Genomic DNA, 13,049 nt, shown 5'->3' with positions numbered 1-13,049 from the left:
TCTCCCGAGTGTTAGAAACATGCTTCCTTCTGCCCAGCAGGCGTTTGACCTTGAATATACCAGGCATCTTAGTCACCTCCCCTAAACCCATGTTTTGGGTTCCTTACTGCGACCACTCCCCACCCTGACTCTGAAAGAGACTCCTCTGGCCTCCATTTCCCTCCACGCTTGCCTCTCCCTCCCGCGACACATTCCCACCGCTGCCCGGTCACCTGCTGCTCCCCTTCTTGGCTGGCCTTGCCTCCTTGCTAGCTCAGCAGCCCTACTGGAGGTCCCTGAGCGCCCTATTCTTCCCACCCTTTGCTCTGCTCCTAGAGTTGCTCGGCTGCAGCCCGCGCTAGTGCTCATGGTCCTCAAGATGGAGCCCCCTGGCCGTCCCTGCTCGGCTTCCTGCCGTGCTCCTCGCTCAGCCTGCACTCCCACCGCTAGCCAGGCTGCTCATGTTCACACCTCTGTGCATTTGCTCTTGCTCTAGTCTGCACAGAATGACTTCTGTCTCGAGAACTCCTTCTCACCCGCAAAAATGCACCTCCACGCACCCGCCTGATGAACACCCTTCCTGGACACCCTGTGTCCCTCCTCCCAGTTCTGTGCTCCCCCAGAACGCTGCTCTTGTCCTTCCTATAGGACGCACACACCCTCTGTATCACCCATCTGTCATCCTGCCCGGATCATGAGCTTCTGGAAAGTCTCTGCTGAGTCTCAGTCCAGAGCACGATTCCTGGCACCTAGTTGGAGCTATATAAATAATCTTTTTGTTTGCTTCATCTAGCTATTACATAAAAGTCTGAGACCTGCAAACATGGAGCCACCTATAGTCTATTGCAACCTTCTCTGTCCCGCTCTTTACCATCCGGGCAGAGTGAGTAGGAGAGAGTCTGTCTCCCCACGCACCCTCAGGTAGCTCTTTGACCTTGGCTTCTGCCCTTGTTGCTAGTCTTAGAGGTCGAAATTTCTCCTGCATTAGAATGGTGGAAGGAATGCTTGGACCCTCCATCCCACCTAGAGAGGGCGCCGATCTGCTTGCAGCTCAGTCTGATGAACCTCCCTCCAGCACAGAAAGGAGAAGAGGGAACTTTCCTAGTCTGACCCTGGCTGGCCATTCTCTGACACCTCAGAGATAGTCTCATGGAAATGGCTGTTGGGGGCTTTTTCTGTGGCCCCAGGTTCTGAGCTGTCCCTAGAGAGAACCCCCTCATCCAGAGATAAGCATCAGCTCCTAAATACAATCAGTGCCCCAAGTGCCCTGTAAATGTTTGTTGAAAGCATAACCAAGTGTCCAGGCACAGAAGACACTTTGAGCCGCCCGCCCCCACCCCCATGTTTGCCATCCTTGCCTTTGCATCCAATTCCAGATCTGCAGAAAGGAGTGGGGCAGCAAAGAGAAAGGTGAAGGGAGACTTGGAAGGACTGTTTCTCCACTATTTTCTCTCCTCTGTGTACCCTGAGGACGACCTCTGCGTCAGGAAAAACACGCAGGTTTCCCAGGCCACCGAGCCCCCTCCTTCTTGCCCTCAGCCCTGGGCTCGCGCCCTTCCAGGCTGCAGGCAGAAAGAGGTGGACAGACGAGCTTGGAGACAACAGTTAAGTGAATTCAATTACCATAGCAACCAAAGCCACCAGAATGGAGATTAGGCTCCAGGCAGCAGCCATCCAGGCATCCAAGAGAGGCAGCAATCCAAAGGCAATGGCGCTGAGACCCGGGGGTGGGCTGGGGAGAAGGGGCAAGCCTGCTCATCTGCCCAGCACCCCCCACCTTCACCAGCAGGTCCTGGGACTCTTCAGAGCACTGACCTGCCAAAGAGCAGGCACCCAACCCTGCAGGGAGCTGGAGAGTAGGTGGGGAGGGGGGCGAGCAGTGAGCAGGCCTGACCTTGTGCTGACGTCTCACGTGCTACTGTGGCCTCCTGGGCACAGGCAGGAGGCCGCCGGCCTTCTGCACCTCTGCAGATTCACTTAAGAGCAGAAGTTCTGGCATCAGACTGGCTTCAAATGCCAGCTCTGCTAGGGAGCCCAGTGCTGAACTTTTCTGCACCTTGCCTTTTCACCTGCTAAACGGGTCAGTATCTGTTGCACAGGAGTGCTGTCAGGCCTGAGAAGGTGGAACGCCCGTCAAGCCTTAGCACAGCGTGTGGCCATGTTCAATGCTAGCGCGAGTGTGTTGTTCCTGTGTCATCACTACTGTTGCTATTAATTTCACAGTGATGATGACGTGATGATCACAATGACAGTGATGACTCCAGACACCCACCCCGCCACCCCCGCACTGGTTTATTTCCCGGCTATAGGCACCACCTTTGTTAGGTCAATGTGCCCAGCCTGAGGCAGACAGAGAAGATTCCCCAGAGGCAGACAAGCCAGATCACGGTAGCCAGTCTCCTCCTGCTCCAGAGGCCAGTCAGAAACCAGAGAGGCTGCTAAGCCACCAGGAAAATGGCCTTGCTCCATAGGACATTCACCCGGGCCTTCATCCTGGCCAGCCAGTTGTGGTCAACCTGGGGAATCGCCATAAAGAGACAGATAGTGGCCTCCTTCACGTACTTATTTTGTCTTAAAGATGTTAAACAAGCCTGTGATCTTGAGCTGCAAAGAGCTGTTGCCTTTCCTGGCGATATACCCTTCATATGTAAAGTTGTGATAAAAATAAAGTCACGGAGAAACAACAGTCCCGTTCATGGACGTGCAGAACGGCAGGCAGATGAGAGTCCTAGGGCCGAGACAGTCCTCCACAGTGACATTAAGGACTCGGGACTGGGGTGTCGCTGGACCACCTGCAGGGTCCAGCTCCTCCTTGCCCCGGGCTTTGTGTGAGCCGCAGGATGGACCAGGGCTGCTGAGCTGCTGGGGAGCCGAGGTGACTGAGACTCAGGTTTGGCTCAGTGGTGAAGAAAGTCCTCAGAGAAACACAAGACGGGGTATTATTTGACAGGCCAGGATGGTAGGATTGTTTGGGACGGTGGGCCGGCGTCACAGAGGACTGGCATCTGGATTGGGTTGGAAGGAGGAATACATTTTGCCCAGCGGAGAAGGAAGAAGGACTCTGCAGGCAGAGAGAACAGCAGGTGCAAAGAGGGAGTGTGAAAGGGCCTGGTGTGTCTGGGGGAGGTGAGAAGTGTAGGGATGATAAAGCTTGCGTGTGTGTGTGTGTGTGTGTGGCATGTGCTAGTGTGTGCATGCATGTTGAGGAATGATAAGGGGGTGGAGAAAAGAATGGCAGGGGGTGAGACCCAAGCGTCAATCTCTCCTCTTATCTCTTAAGAGATCAGCAGTTCCATAAGCTTCTAGATCCTGTTGTCTGCTCTGCCGGAATTTATTCAGTCTTATTTTGAAAATTCATTCCCCTATCACCAAAGGGACTGTTGAGCTAGTTCTAGGGAAACCCAGCCTGTTCCTGAATGTCTGCTTTGCTTGTATTGAAGGTCCCCAGATGACAGCTTCCTGCAGCCTCGCACCAGCAGCTCTGTCTAGAAAGGACATTGAGAGGGACTCCCACCACCCCTCTTTCGTGGGAGGGGTGCACGCTGTCTCTGCTTTGCACTCTCCTGGCCCGGACTGACCCCATCATCCAGCCAGAGTCCTGAAAATGTTTACCTCCAACATATTTCTGGCCCACCCCCCTTCTCCATCCCCAGAAGCTCAGCCCGTGTCATCTCCTGGAATATTGCAATAGCCTGCTAATTGGTCCCCCCACTTCCCACCTAGTCTAACCCATCCTGGGCGTGTGGATTTTTCTAGAATAAATCTGACTGTCCCATGCATCTACCCAGGGCCCTGTGGTAACTCCCTGTGACCTGGAGGCTAGAGCCCAACTGCTTGGCTTTACTTCTCAGCCTCAGTCCTGCTGGTCTCACCCCCCAGACATGTACAGAACTCGTCCGGACCCTAATGTCTTTGCGGTGTTTGCTTCATCCCTTGGGTCATTTGGCTGATTCCTTGTCTCTTTCCAGATTTGGCCCAGATGTCATCTCCTCCAGAGGCTCTTCCCACACCTCTCAGGTAGGACCATGAGCCTCCTCTCTGTTGTCCCCTACCTCTCAGGCACGCTCCTGCCACACTGCAGCCATGCGGTGATTTCCTCCAACCCTTTATCTGAGAAATGGAAGTAGAAATCAATCTAGCTCATGAGACCATTTTGAGAATTTGTAAATCTAGCTTCTTCCCACCCCTCAGTCCTCACTGAGACCCAGGTGAGGTTTCGGAAGCCTACACACCTGAGTAGAGCACACGCCCACTCTCTGCCCTTCTCCTTAAGTCATAGGGTCCTGGAAGGCAGGGCTGTGCCTTCTACCTGACCACCATATGCTCAGCACAGTGGCCAGTGGATGGTCAACAAGTATGTGGGAAATGAATGAATGGTTTGATAAGTGTTGGCTGAACTGATGTAAGAGAGCTTCATAGGTTGTGTCTTAACCTCTTGTGTCACCAGGAAGGCCCCTGAATGGGGCCTGTGTATTGAACACTAGGCTCTGGGCTAGGGGGTCCCTGTTAATACTTAGGTAGAGGAGGGTGTAGACAGACAAAGAATACTCAGGTGTCCTGGGAAACTGGTCCTGGAACATCTGAATAAGACAAAGTGGGAAGTAAAAGGGACCTTCCTGGGGAAAACAATCTGTAAGTCACTCTCTTCCCACCCCTCATCACCATCCCACCTCTGCAAGCAGCACTGTAATTCACTGAGAAGGTTGTTGTATGTTTCCTTTTTTGTCCTTTTTAGCAATGTTTAGCACAGAGGGAAGTGCTAACATTGAGTCTGTATTTGCAAAATTAGCTCAGGCGTTAGTTAAGATGTCCTGAGCTTACCACTTTGGGGATTCCAGTTGGTCTGGGAGGGACAAGCGTCCCATCAGCCAGGTAGAGGCTGTTCATTCTCCTATCAACAAAGGACAAGGAACTTTCTGACTTTAACTATGTTTTTAGTAGTTGTTGTTTCACGCTGAGCTTAGCTGTCTCCATTCTTTATGACTCTGGGTATGATTTAACACATACACTTAAAAAATGAGAGAACAACTTCTTAAATTTGCAGTAAATGTATTGTTCAATAGATTTGATTTAGTAGTTATGAGCCACAGAAGAGCTGCCGAAGCGATTTATCGTGATATTGTCTCAGGAGTTGGAATCCACTGCCTCTATCTCCTCTGAGCCCCATAAAAATAATCCAATGAAGGGAAGGCCCAGGGTGCATCTTGGCACCAGCTGGGATTGGAACGGCCACACCCAATTGTGTTTATTAGGTCTCCCTTCCAGACAATGAGTCCGTGGCAGGGAGAAAGGGGGTTGGATTTAGTAGCATTTGTTCTGAGTGGTTGGTGGGGCCAAAGAGCAGAGGGCTCTGGGCATTGCAGCTTGGGAGAGATTTACAAGGCTTCACTTGCCTCCCTGGTGCCTCTGCAGAGAAGTTAAATGGATGGAAAATTGTGTGTGTGTGTGTGTGTGTGTGTGTGTGTTGAGAGGAGGAAGGGAGCAAGAATCATCATTTAGAGGGAGTCAGAAGTGTCAGTCTCTTGAGGAAAACCTCCACAAAACAGTCTCTGCTTTTGAGCCCCCAAGCAACTGCATACACAGCTTTGTTTGCTAGGAAAGGCTTGGAAGTGTGCGCAGGGTGGGCAGGGCAGATGCTCAAAGATGACAGAGGGTTCGGAGGGGGGAGAGACAGGCAAGTTGTCCAGGGAGGAGTGTTTCCAAACTTAGCCCTCCCTGTGGACATAGCCAAGCAGAGTTGGAGAAGGACAGAGTTCTTCCAGAAGAACAGCCTGAGCAAATAAATACTCAGGGGTAAAAGAAAAGCTGAGGGTTTAGAGAACTACAGCCCTTTCAATGCAGTAGAAATATGGGTTCTAGGAGAGAAAAGTGGAGAAGCAGAAGTAATCAAGGATTTGCTAACAGGAGACATGCCAAGGTACATCTGCTTAATTCCGAGGATGTTGGGGAGTGACGGGTGCAACATGGTTGGGTTTGTGTTTTGAAAGATCACCCTGCTGCCGGGTGGAATGTGGACTAACATAGTGGGCTTCTTAGTTGAGCTTCCATTTCTAGAAATTCCCTGCCTATCCTTATCTCGAGCCAGGAAGCACAGCCCTGGGTCCTCCTCAGTCTCTGGGTGTGTGATGCTCAGCACTTGCACAGGTGCAAGGTGAGACGAGATGTTGCCTTTACTTTCAGGTGGTGCATTGTGAGCGCCAGGTCTGTATGGCATTGTCCCATAGAACTTTCTGTCACGAGGGCAGTTATCTGTACTCAGTGCTGGAGCCATTAGCTATACGTGCCTATTGGACATTTGAAGATCAGTGCTATTAAGAAACAGATTTTTAAATTTTAATTATTTTGTTAATTTAAGCAGTCCCATATGATTGCTGGCTACCATATTAGACAGTACAAATCTAAGATATGAGATCCTCACAGACAGTTCTAGCAAAAGCTAAGCATGTAGGAAATTCTTATAAGTGGATTCTTATTTCTTGTGCCTGGAGGTGGTGGAGGTGGTGGAGGATAGCACTTTGAAGGTTGGTGCAGTCAGACTCAGGGTTTCAGTCCAATCTGTGCCACCATATTGGTCAGGCCTCCTATTTTAACACACATCACTGCATTTCAGTGGACTAACATAATAGAGTTTTATTTTTCTAACCATTTTATAGTCCAGTGAAGGTGAGGGAGAGTCTCAGCTCCCTCCTAGATACACAGTTATGCAGGAACCCAGCCTCCTTCCCTATGTGGCTCTGACCTCCCCTGGGTTCTTGAAATTTCCCCCATTCAGGGGCCTTCCTGGTGGCACACGGGGTTAAGACACAACCTATGAAGCTCTCTGCAGCCACTGCAGGATGAGTTCGATTTCTCCCCATCCACCACCGCTGGCCAGAGAGCTACCCACTTGGCACAGCAGACCTCTCCTGACTTGCCCGCTGTTCCCCTCAGCAGTGTATTTCAGTCAGTCCGCCTGTTCTGCTCCCCACTCTGTCTCTGGTGAATCCTCTCACCCCTCATACATCTGGCCTGTAACCCAGTTCTTGTATGCATAAATAAATATTTCTTAAAAAAAAAAAGAAATTTCCCCCATTCAGCCTGGGGACAGAGAAAGAGAGTGAGAAACATCACACAGGATTGCCCTGGATGGTGGTGGTGGTGGTTTTTTTTTTTTTTTTAAGATTTATTTATGCATACAAGAACTGAGGTATAGGCCAGATGGTAGTGAGATGGGATGGTAGTGAGAGGATTCACCAGAGATAGAGTGAGGAGCAGACAGGCAGATCCACTGAAATGCACTGCTGAGGGGAGCAGCAGATGAGACAGGAAAGGTCTGCTGCACCATGTGGCTTAGTTCTCTGGCTGGGGATCGAACAAACTCATGCCGCAGTGGCTGCTGATAGCTTGATAGCACTGAGACTTTAACCTCTGCACCACCAGGGAGGCTCTGCCCTGGATGGTTTTATGGGACTGGTTTTAATACCCTGGCCAGAATTTAGTTACATGGTCAAATCTAATTGCAAAGGAGCCTGGGAGTTGTGGTCTAGATACGCCCATTAAAAAGAGGAAATAAGTTTGATTAACATCTAGCTAGTATCTGACATAGGTACCTATACTGGTGTGACCTTAAACCTTAGTTTTCTTATCTTTAAGACGCGGGAAAAATAAGGATTTGTGAGGATTAACTGAAGTAATGCATGTGAAAAATATAAAACACAGTTGGAGTTCATAGCTATGATTTCTTGTCTCTCAAGTTGGGTCCCACTACAGTTATTGGGCAGTAGTCCCACTGACACCAAAAAACTTTCACAAGGATGTACCACTAAATGGCATTTTATGCATGCCTCTTTCACCCAAGGAGCTGGACAGATCTTGCACAGAATTCAACAAGTCCTTAAGCTTGCCTAACTTTGGGACTGCCCCCCTCTGACAACAAGGGTATTGGCCAAACATTCTCAGCATCATAGGGGAAGATAGGAGAACTTCCCCAGAGAGATGGATTTTGTTGGTCAAAAGGACAGTGCAATTAGTGAATTATTTACAGATACAATTGTGTGACATGTAGAATTTCTCCTAAATGATTAGGGGTGATGGTGAGTGGGGGTACAGATATAACATGATTGGCCTTGAGTAGGTAATTATCAAAGCTAAGGAATGGACGAGCGGGTATACTGTACAATTCTCTCTTCTTTGTATGCACTTGAAATTTTCCATAACAAAGGGAATCCTTCCTAAATAAATGTTTTGCAGAGAAGTTCAGAAACCTCTCATGACCTTGCAGTATGGGGACAGTAGCTGGACTATCTTTGTTTACTTGTTGACTCACCAAAGCAATTAACAATTTTGCAGCTGGGTCTCCCATAGATGCAGTGAGACAGAAATACCCAACCCCAGCCTTGAGCTGTGAAGAAAAAACATACTTGAATGTGAGTATCAGAGACGTGTGGAACTGGAAGGGACCTTGGAACTCCAGAGCTGTGTCTGTTTACCAAGAGATTGGTATAAAAAATTGGCGCACAAATCTCCTTAATGCAATACTTTTGCAAAGGCTAGGGATTTGATTTTCTAGCTGCAGAGTTCAGAAACAATCCACCTGGGAGAGTTGCATCAATGGGGCCAGTTTTATGAGTGAATAGTGACTTTGTAAAGTTGGAAAGAGCCTCTGGTTCTCCCAAATCCTCTCCCATTACTCTGATGGATGCCTGAAATCCCCCCATTATATTTTATTGTTTTGGCTTAAAGGTCTGTTTTGTTAAAATATGAGTACTGTATCTCGGGATGACATAGTCACTTACATATTACTTCAAATGATTATATCAGTTCTTGTTGATGGGGGGGGGGGTATAGGCACCTGAATCTCAAGACTGCAGAAATGGGGTGCCACCAAACAGAGGAACTGATAGAAAAATGTGTGCATGGAGATAAACCTTTCTGATTTCCCATGTTTCCTGCAGTCTCAGTATGAACATAAACCACACAGAAGGACTTGAGGGACCTGTGTAAACTTCTTCACAAACAAGAGCTAGAGAACTAGGTAAAGAAGTATGCCCAAGAGTTAAAAGAGGAAGCTTGGAACAAATATAAACTCAGTTATGACATGATAACATCCAACAATTTGGTTTATAATTGCACATGAGATACACTGTAAGCATTATTAAATTCAGTAGTCACCAAACCTCTGAGTCAATACCATCTTTTTAAACCATTTTAGAGGTGAGAGAACTGAAGACCAGAGAAGCAAAGGGTTCACCCAAGGTCACAAGTTTTAGTAGAATTGCTGCTAATACTTAAATTGCAGCTGGGTCTCCCATAGATGGAGTGAGACAGAAATACCCAACCCCAGCCTTGAGCTCTGAAGAAAAACCGTACTTGAATGTGAGTGATACTCATATTTGAACACTCATACACTTGAATGCTGCTAATACTTGTAAATTCAAGCTAAGATTTGAAGCCTGGCCTATCTGGAGAGCATGTTCTCACCACAAGGTCTCCACTGCCCTAGGTTTCCTGATGTGGTTTTCATGCAATTTTATATTTAAAGTCCAGCAAGCTTTGGTCTTGATGTCTCTTTGAACAAACCAGGGTTTTAACTAACAGGCTGTGACAGGCCCCCAGGCTGGATTTTATGACAAGTGCAGTCATAGTGCAAGCAACTAGGTGCTGTTCCAAGGGCCGACATCCCGGTGTTCTCCAGGAGGTGGTGTTCTGGGGATACGATTGATATTTCCCCAGAAAGGTAAGGAAAGAGTTGCTTGAAAACCAATCTGGTTCGAGAGCAGAAACCAGCCAGGTCTCTGCAGGCAGAATCAACTGCGGTTCATTTTGTAGATCCAAAAGGGCTAGAAGAAGGGTGCCTTGGGGCTCTTTTCATCTAGGATCAGCCAAAAATTGACACCCCTCATCCTTTCTCTCTGTCCGTGCCAGGGCTTAAGATCTATCAGATGGCGCCTGAGATTGGCCAGTTGACAAATTCATTGCATGTGAATGAAAGTTAAAATAATTTCCTAAGGAAAATTTATCAAGCATCTGCAGCGTGCCCAACACCAAGGAGCACGTTCAGAGATGGCTGAGATGCTGCCCTGGCCTGAAATAGCTTAAAGCCTGATGGGGAGACCATTGTGCAAGGGGCTAAGGTAAGAGAGTGTGAGAATTTGTTTGCTGCAGGCAGAAGGACTGTGGCCGTCATGATAGGGAATGGCTGGTTCCTCCTGGGACACAGGGGTGGGTGTTACCAATACTACTTATGTGACCTTGGGGCTGAATGGAAGTTGACTAATAAAATAGGAAACCAGGAAGCAGTGGGGGCATTTCTGGTAGATAGTACAGAATGTCCAGAAGCACAAAGGTGTGGAAGGAGGTAATTTGGTCAGGTAACAGAGAAGAGGTCTTTGTACCAAAAAGAAGTATTTGTGCGTGTGTGCGCGTGTGTGTGCATGTATGTGTGCAGAAAGGAAGTGAGGACGATGGAATGATCAGAATAGGGTTTTAGAGGAAACCATCTATTGCAGAAGGTTGAAGAGGGTGGCACGGTGAAGCACAGAGGCTCTGTGTGCAAAGACGGGAATGCACACACAGGAGACAGTGGGGGGTGGGGGCAACACAGGAAGGGCCCGGTAGTGCCTGGATGCACTTGAAGCCAGGGAACAGCAAAGGGCAGGGAAGGCCAAGGACAGAGACCTGGCAGACATCAGTGCATATACAAAAGGAGCCACCAGAGGAGACAAAACACCTGGAGTGGCACCTTCAACCTCTGCCTCCTCCCCAAAACTGTCTCCAGGGAGAACTGACACCATCATGTCTTTGTTTTTATTTATTTATTTTTCACTTCTAGTGCCTGTGGCACCTGCTGATCCTTGCTTCCCTTCATCCCTTCCCTCCTTTTCCTTCACCAAGCTTCTCCTTCTGGGGGAGGCCTCGATGAGCAGAGAGCCCTCCCGCCTATGCCTCCCCAGGATCCCCAGGATCTGTCAGTTGGAGCAGACAGAAGGTCCCCTGAGGCAACTGTGGCTTTCCAATGGGGTTAGGTCTGCAGGAAGTGAGGCCGCCCCTCCTTCCTCAGGGAGGAAGCAGAAACACCTAGTGGTGGTGAGAGTTCAGCCTTCAGGGTCTCCTGCGTTGAGCAGGGTGTGCTTGTCTGGCCAATTTGGGCAATATGAGCCACTGTCCAGCAGGTGGGCTCCTGGCTTCTGAGACTGGGGCAAAGCCCCTCAGTATTTTTAGCAATACCACCTACTTCATCTTAAAAACTAGACAAAACCAAGGCACCACCAGCTTTGGAATGCCTCAAGGAGACTTCACCCCCAAGAAAACTCAGAGGGTACAAACCCATGTCGAGTCCATACCCCATACCCAAGCTGCTTCCAAACCTGGAAGATGTCAGTGGAGCCAGATCAGAGTGTCCTCTTAGAGGAAGACCCTCTCTGAAGGAGTGGCGAGAGCTTCCCTGTGTGTGCAGCTGGGGGACGAGTCTTCCCACCGATAAGACAGGGGCTACACTCTCCAGCTGGGGTTACTGGACCCGGCCAGGAGCCCAGTGTAAGGTGGCTCCTCGACATAAGGACTGGCAATGTTGCTTTGGGTTCCTGACACAGCTTTTTATTCTCATTCTTTTATCCCCTTTATTAGTGGCCTCTTGAGTCCCTAGCTATGAGACCTTGGGCAAGTCACAGCCATTCTGTGCCTGATGAAGCACTCAGGGACGGAGGTGATGGGAACTCAGGTGCTTGAGGAATAAGTGGGCCCATGGCCAGGTCTGGGAATAGAGAGGAGGCCACGGCAGGATCAAAGAGTGAAGACCCTGAAACTAAGGAGAAAGTCAGGGGAAATGAGGGGCTACCCCATGAGTCCCTGACGTGGTTAGGTAAATCAGGGAGGCTGGGTCCACATGGACGGGGAGGGTTCTGGGGTTTACTCTTTCAGCATAATGTTACCCCATGGATCTCTGCCATCACCCAACTCCTTCATTGTCACCATCTCTGTGACTTTCCCTCCATCAAAAGTCTCCTCTCAGGCTTAGGGAATTCAAGATCTCAACAAGATGAACCTGATGCTTTGAGGATAATGGATTGGGATTTTTATTGTTATATGAAGAGGTGGCAGTGTGTGTGGGGGGGGGTGTCATGGGTATCGGTGTGTGAAGCCCAGCACTCCAATTACTCCCCATCCCTACCTTGAGCCACCACCACCACCAATTATCTTGTACTCATGTTCCAGCACTGTCCTAGTGCTTTGTGATAATTATTAGTCTTCACAGTGACCCTACATTGAGAATACCACTTGTTGCCATTTCAAAGGAAATCAAGGCACAGAGAGGTTAAGTTGCTTCCCCAAGGTCACACAGCAACTGGTAATGGGGCAGGTTCACACCCAGGCAGTCTGACCTCACAGCCTGTGCTTTCTGATCTCCCAGTACACAGCTCGCTGACCATAGACAGCCCGCAACCTCAGAGGCGCAGCCCCACTCGCCAAATTCTTGCCTCCTCCTGGGGCAAGCTGTTGCAGTAGGACAGTTGCAGGCAGCGAGGGTGGGGGCAGCCTTCCCGGGCATTCTGAGGTGCCACTTCAAAGAGCAAGCCCTAGCCGAGCAGTCCTGGGAACCAGCCATGGACACGCCAGCCTGGCGTGTCAGAAAGAGGCTGCGACTTCAGGCTGGGCTGCCTCTTGTTCTCACTGTCCACGCGGTGACAATCTCTGTAAACAGCAGCCGGAGCCATGGGACTGAGGAAGAATCCTCATGTGTGCACGGCTTGGAAAGGACACACACACACGGGGAGCAGTCGTCAATAGGAGCACTGTCTTTAAATAGAAAAGATAGCCTGAAATACACCCTGACAGCATGCTCTCCTGCTCTCTCTCTCGCTCGCTCTCTCGCGCTCTCTCTCTCTCTCTCTCTCTCTCTCTCTCACACACACACACACACACACACACACACACACACACTCTCAGTGGTCAGGGCCAGCGTGGCTGCTGAACAAATACCTTGGCTGTGCTGGTGGCGAAGGGAGGAGATCTAGTGCCCTGGCAGCTCCTGACTTGCAGTTCCTATTTAAAATGTCTGAATTGGGAGCATCGACAAGCTCCCAAATTAGCTT

At 49.5% G+C, this 13,049-nt stretch overlaps 1 protein-coding gene across 3 annotated transcripts in view; it reads left to right on the top strand.

The window, feature by feature from the left end:
• The window catches only part of KCND3 (potassium voltage-gated channel subfamily D member 3), a 371,120-nt gene that overhangs the window by 154,535 nt on the left and 203,536 nt on the right, over positions 1–13,049 (top strand). For 2 of the 3 annotated variants that reach the window (XM_054691769.1, XM_054691770.1), the window contains one exon: positions 3,948–3,996. The exons of the other annotated variant lie outside the window; for it this stretch is intronic. In XM_054691769.1, the coding sequence (XP_054547744.1) occupies positions 3,948–3,996 (49 nt within the window). The remainder of the gene's footprint in view (positions 1–3,947; positions 3,997–13,049) is intronic. 3 annotated transcript variants of the gene reach the window in all.

This window comes from Talpa occidentalis, unplaced genomic scaffold (genome assembly GCF_014898055.3).
Source record: "Talpa occidentalis isolate TD23 unplaced genomic scaffold, MPIMG_talOcc4v2.1 talOcc4.9, whole genome shotgun sequence".
Taxonomy (NCBI): Eukaryota; Metazoa; Chordata; class Mammalia; order Eulipotyphla; family Talpidae; genus Talpa; species Talpa occidentalis.
This window is presented reverse-complemented; position numbering and strand designations above follow the sequence as displayed.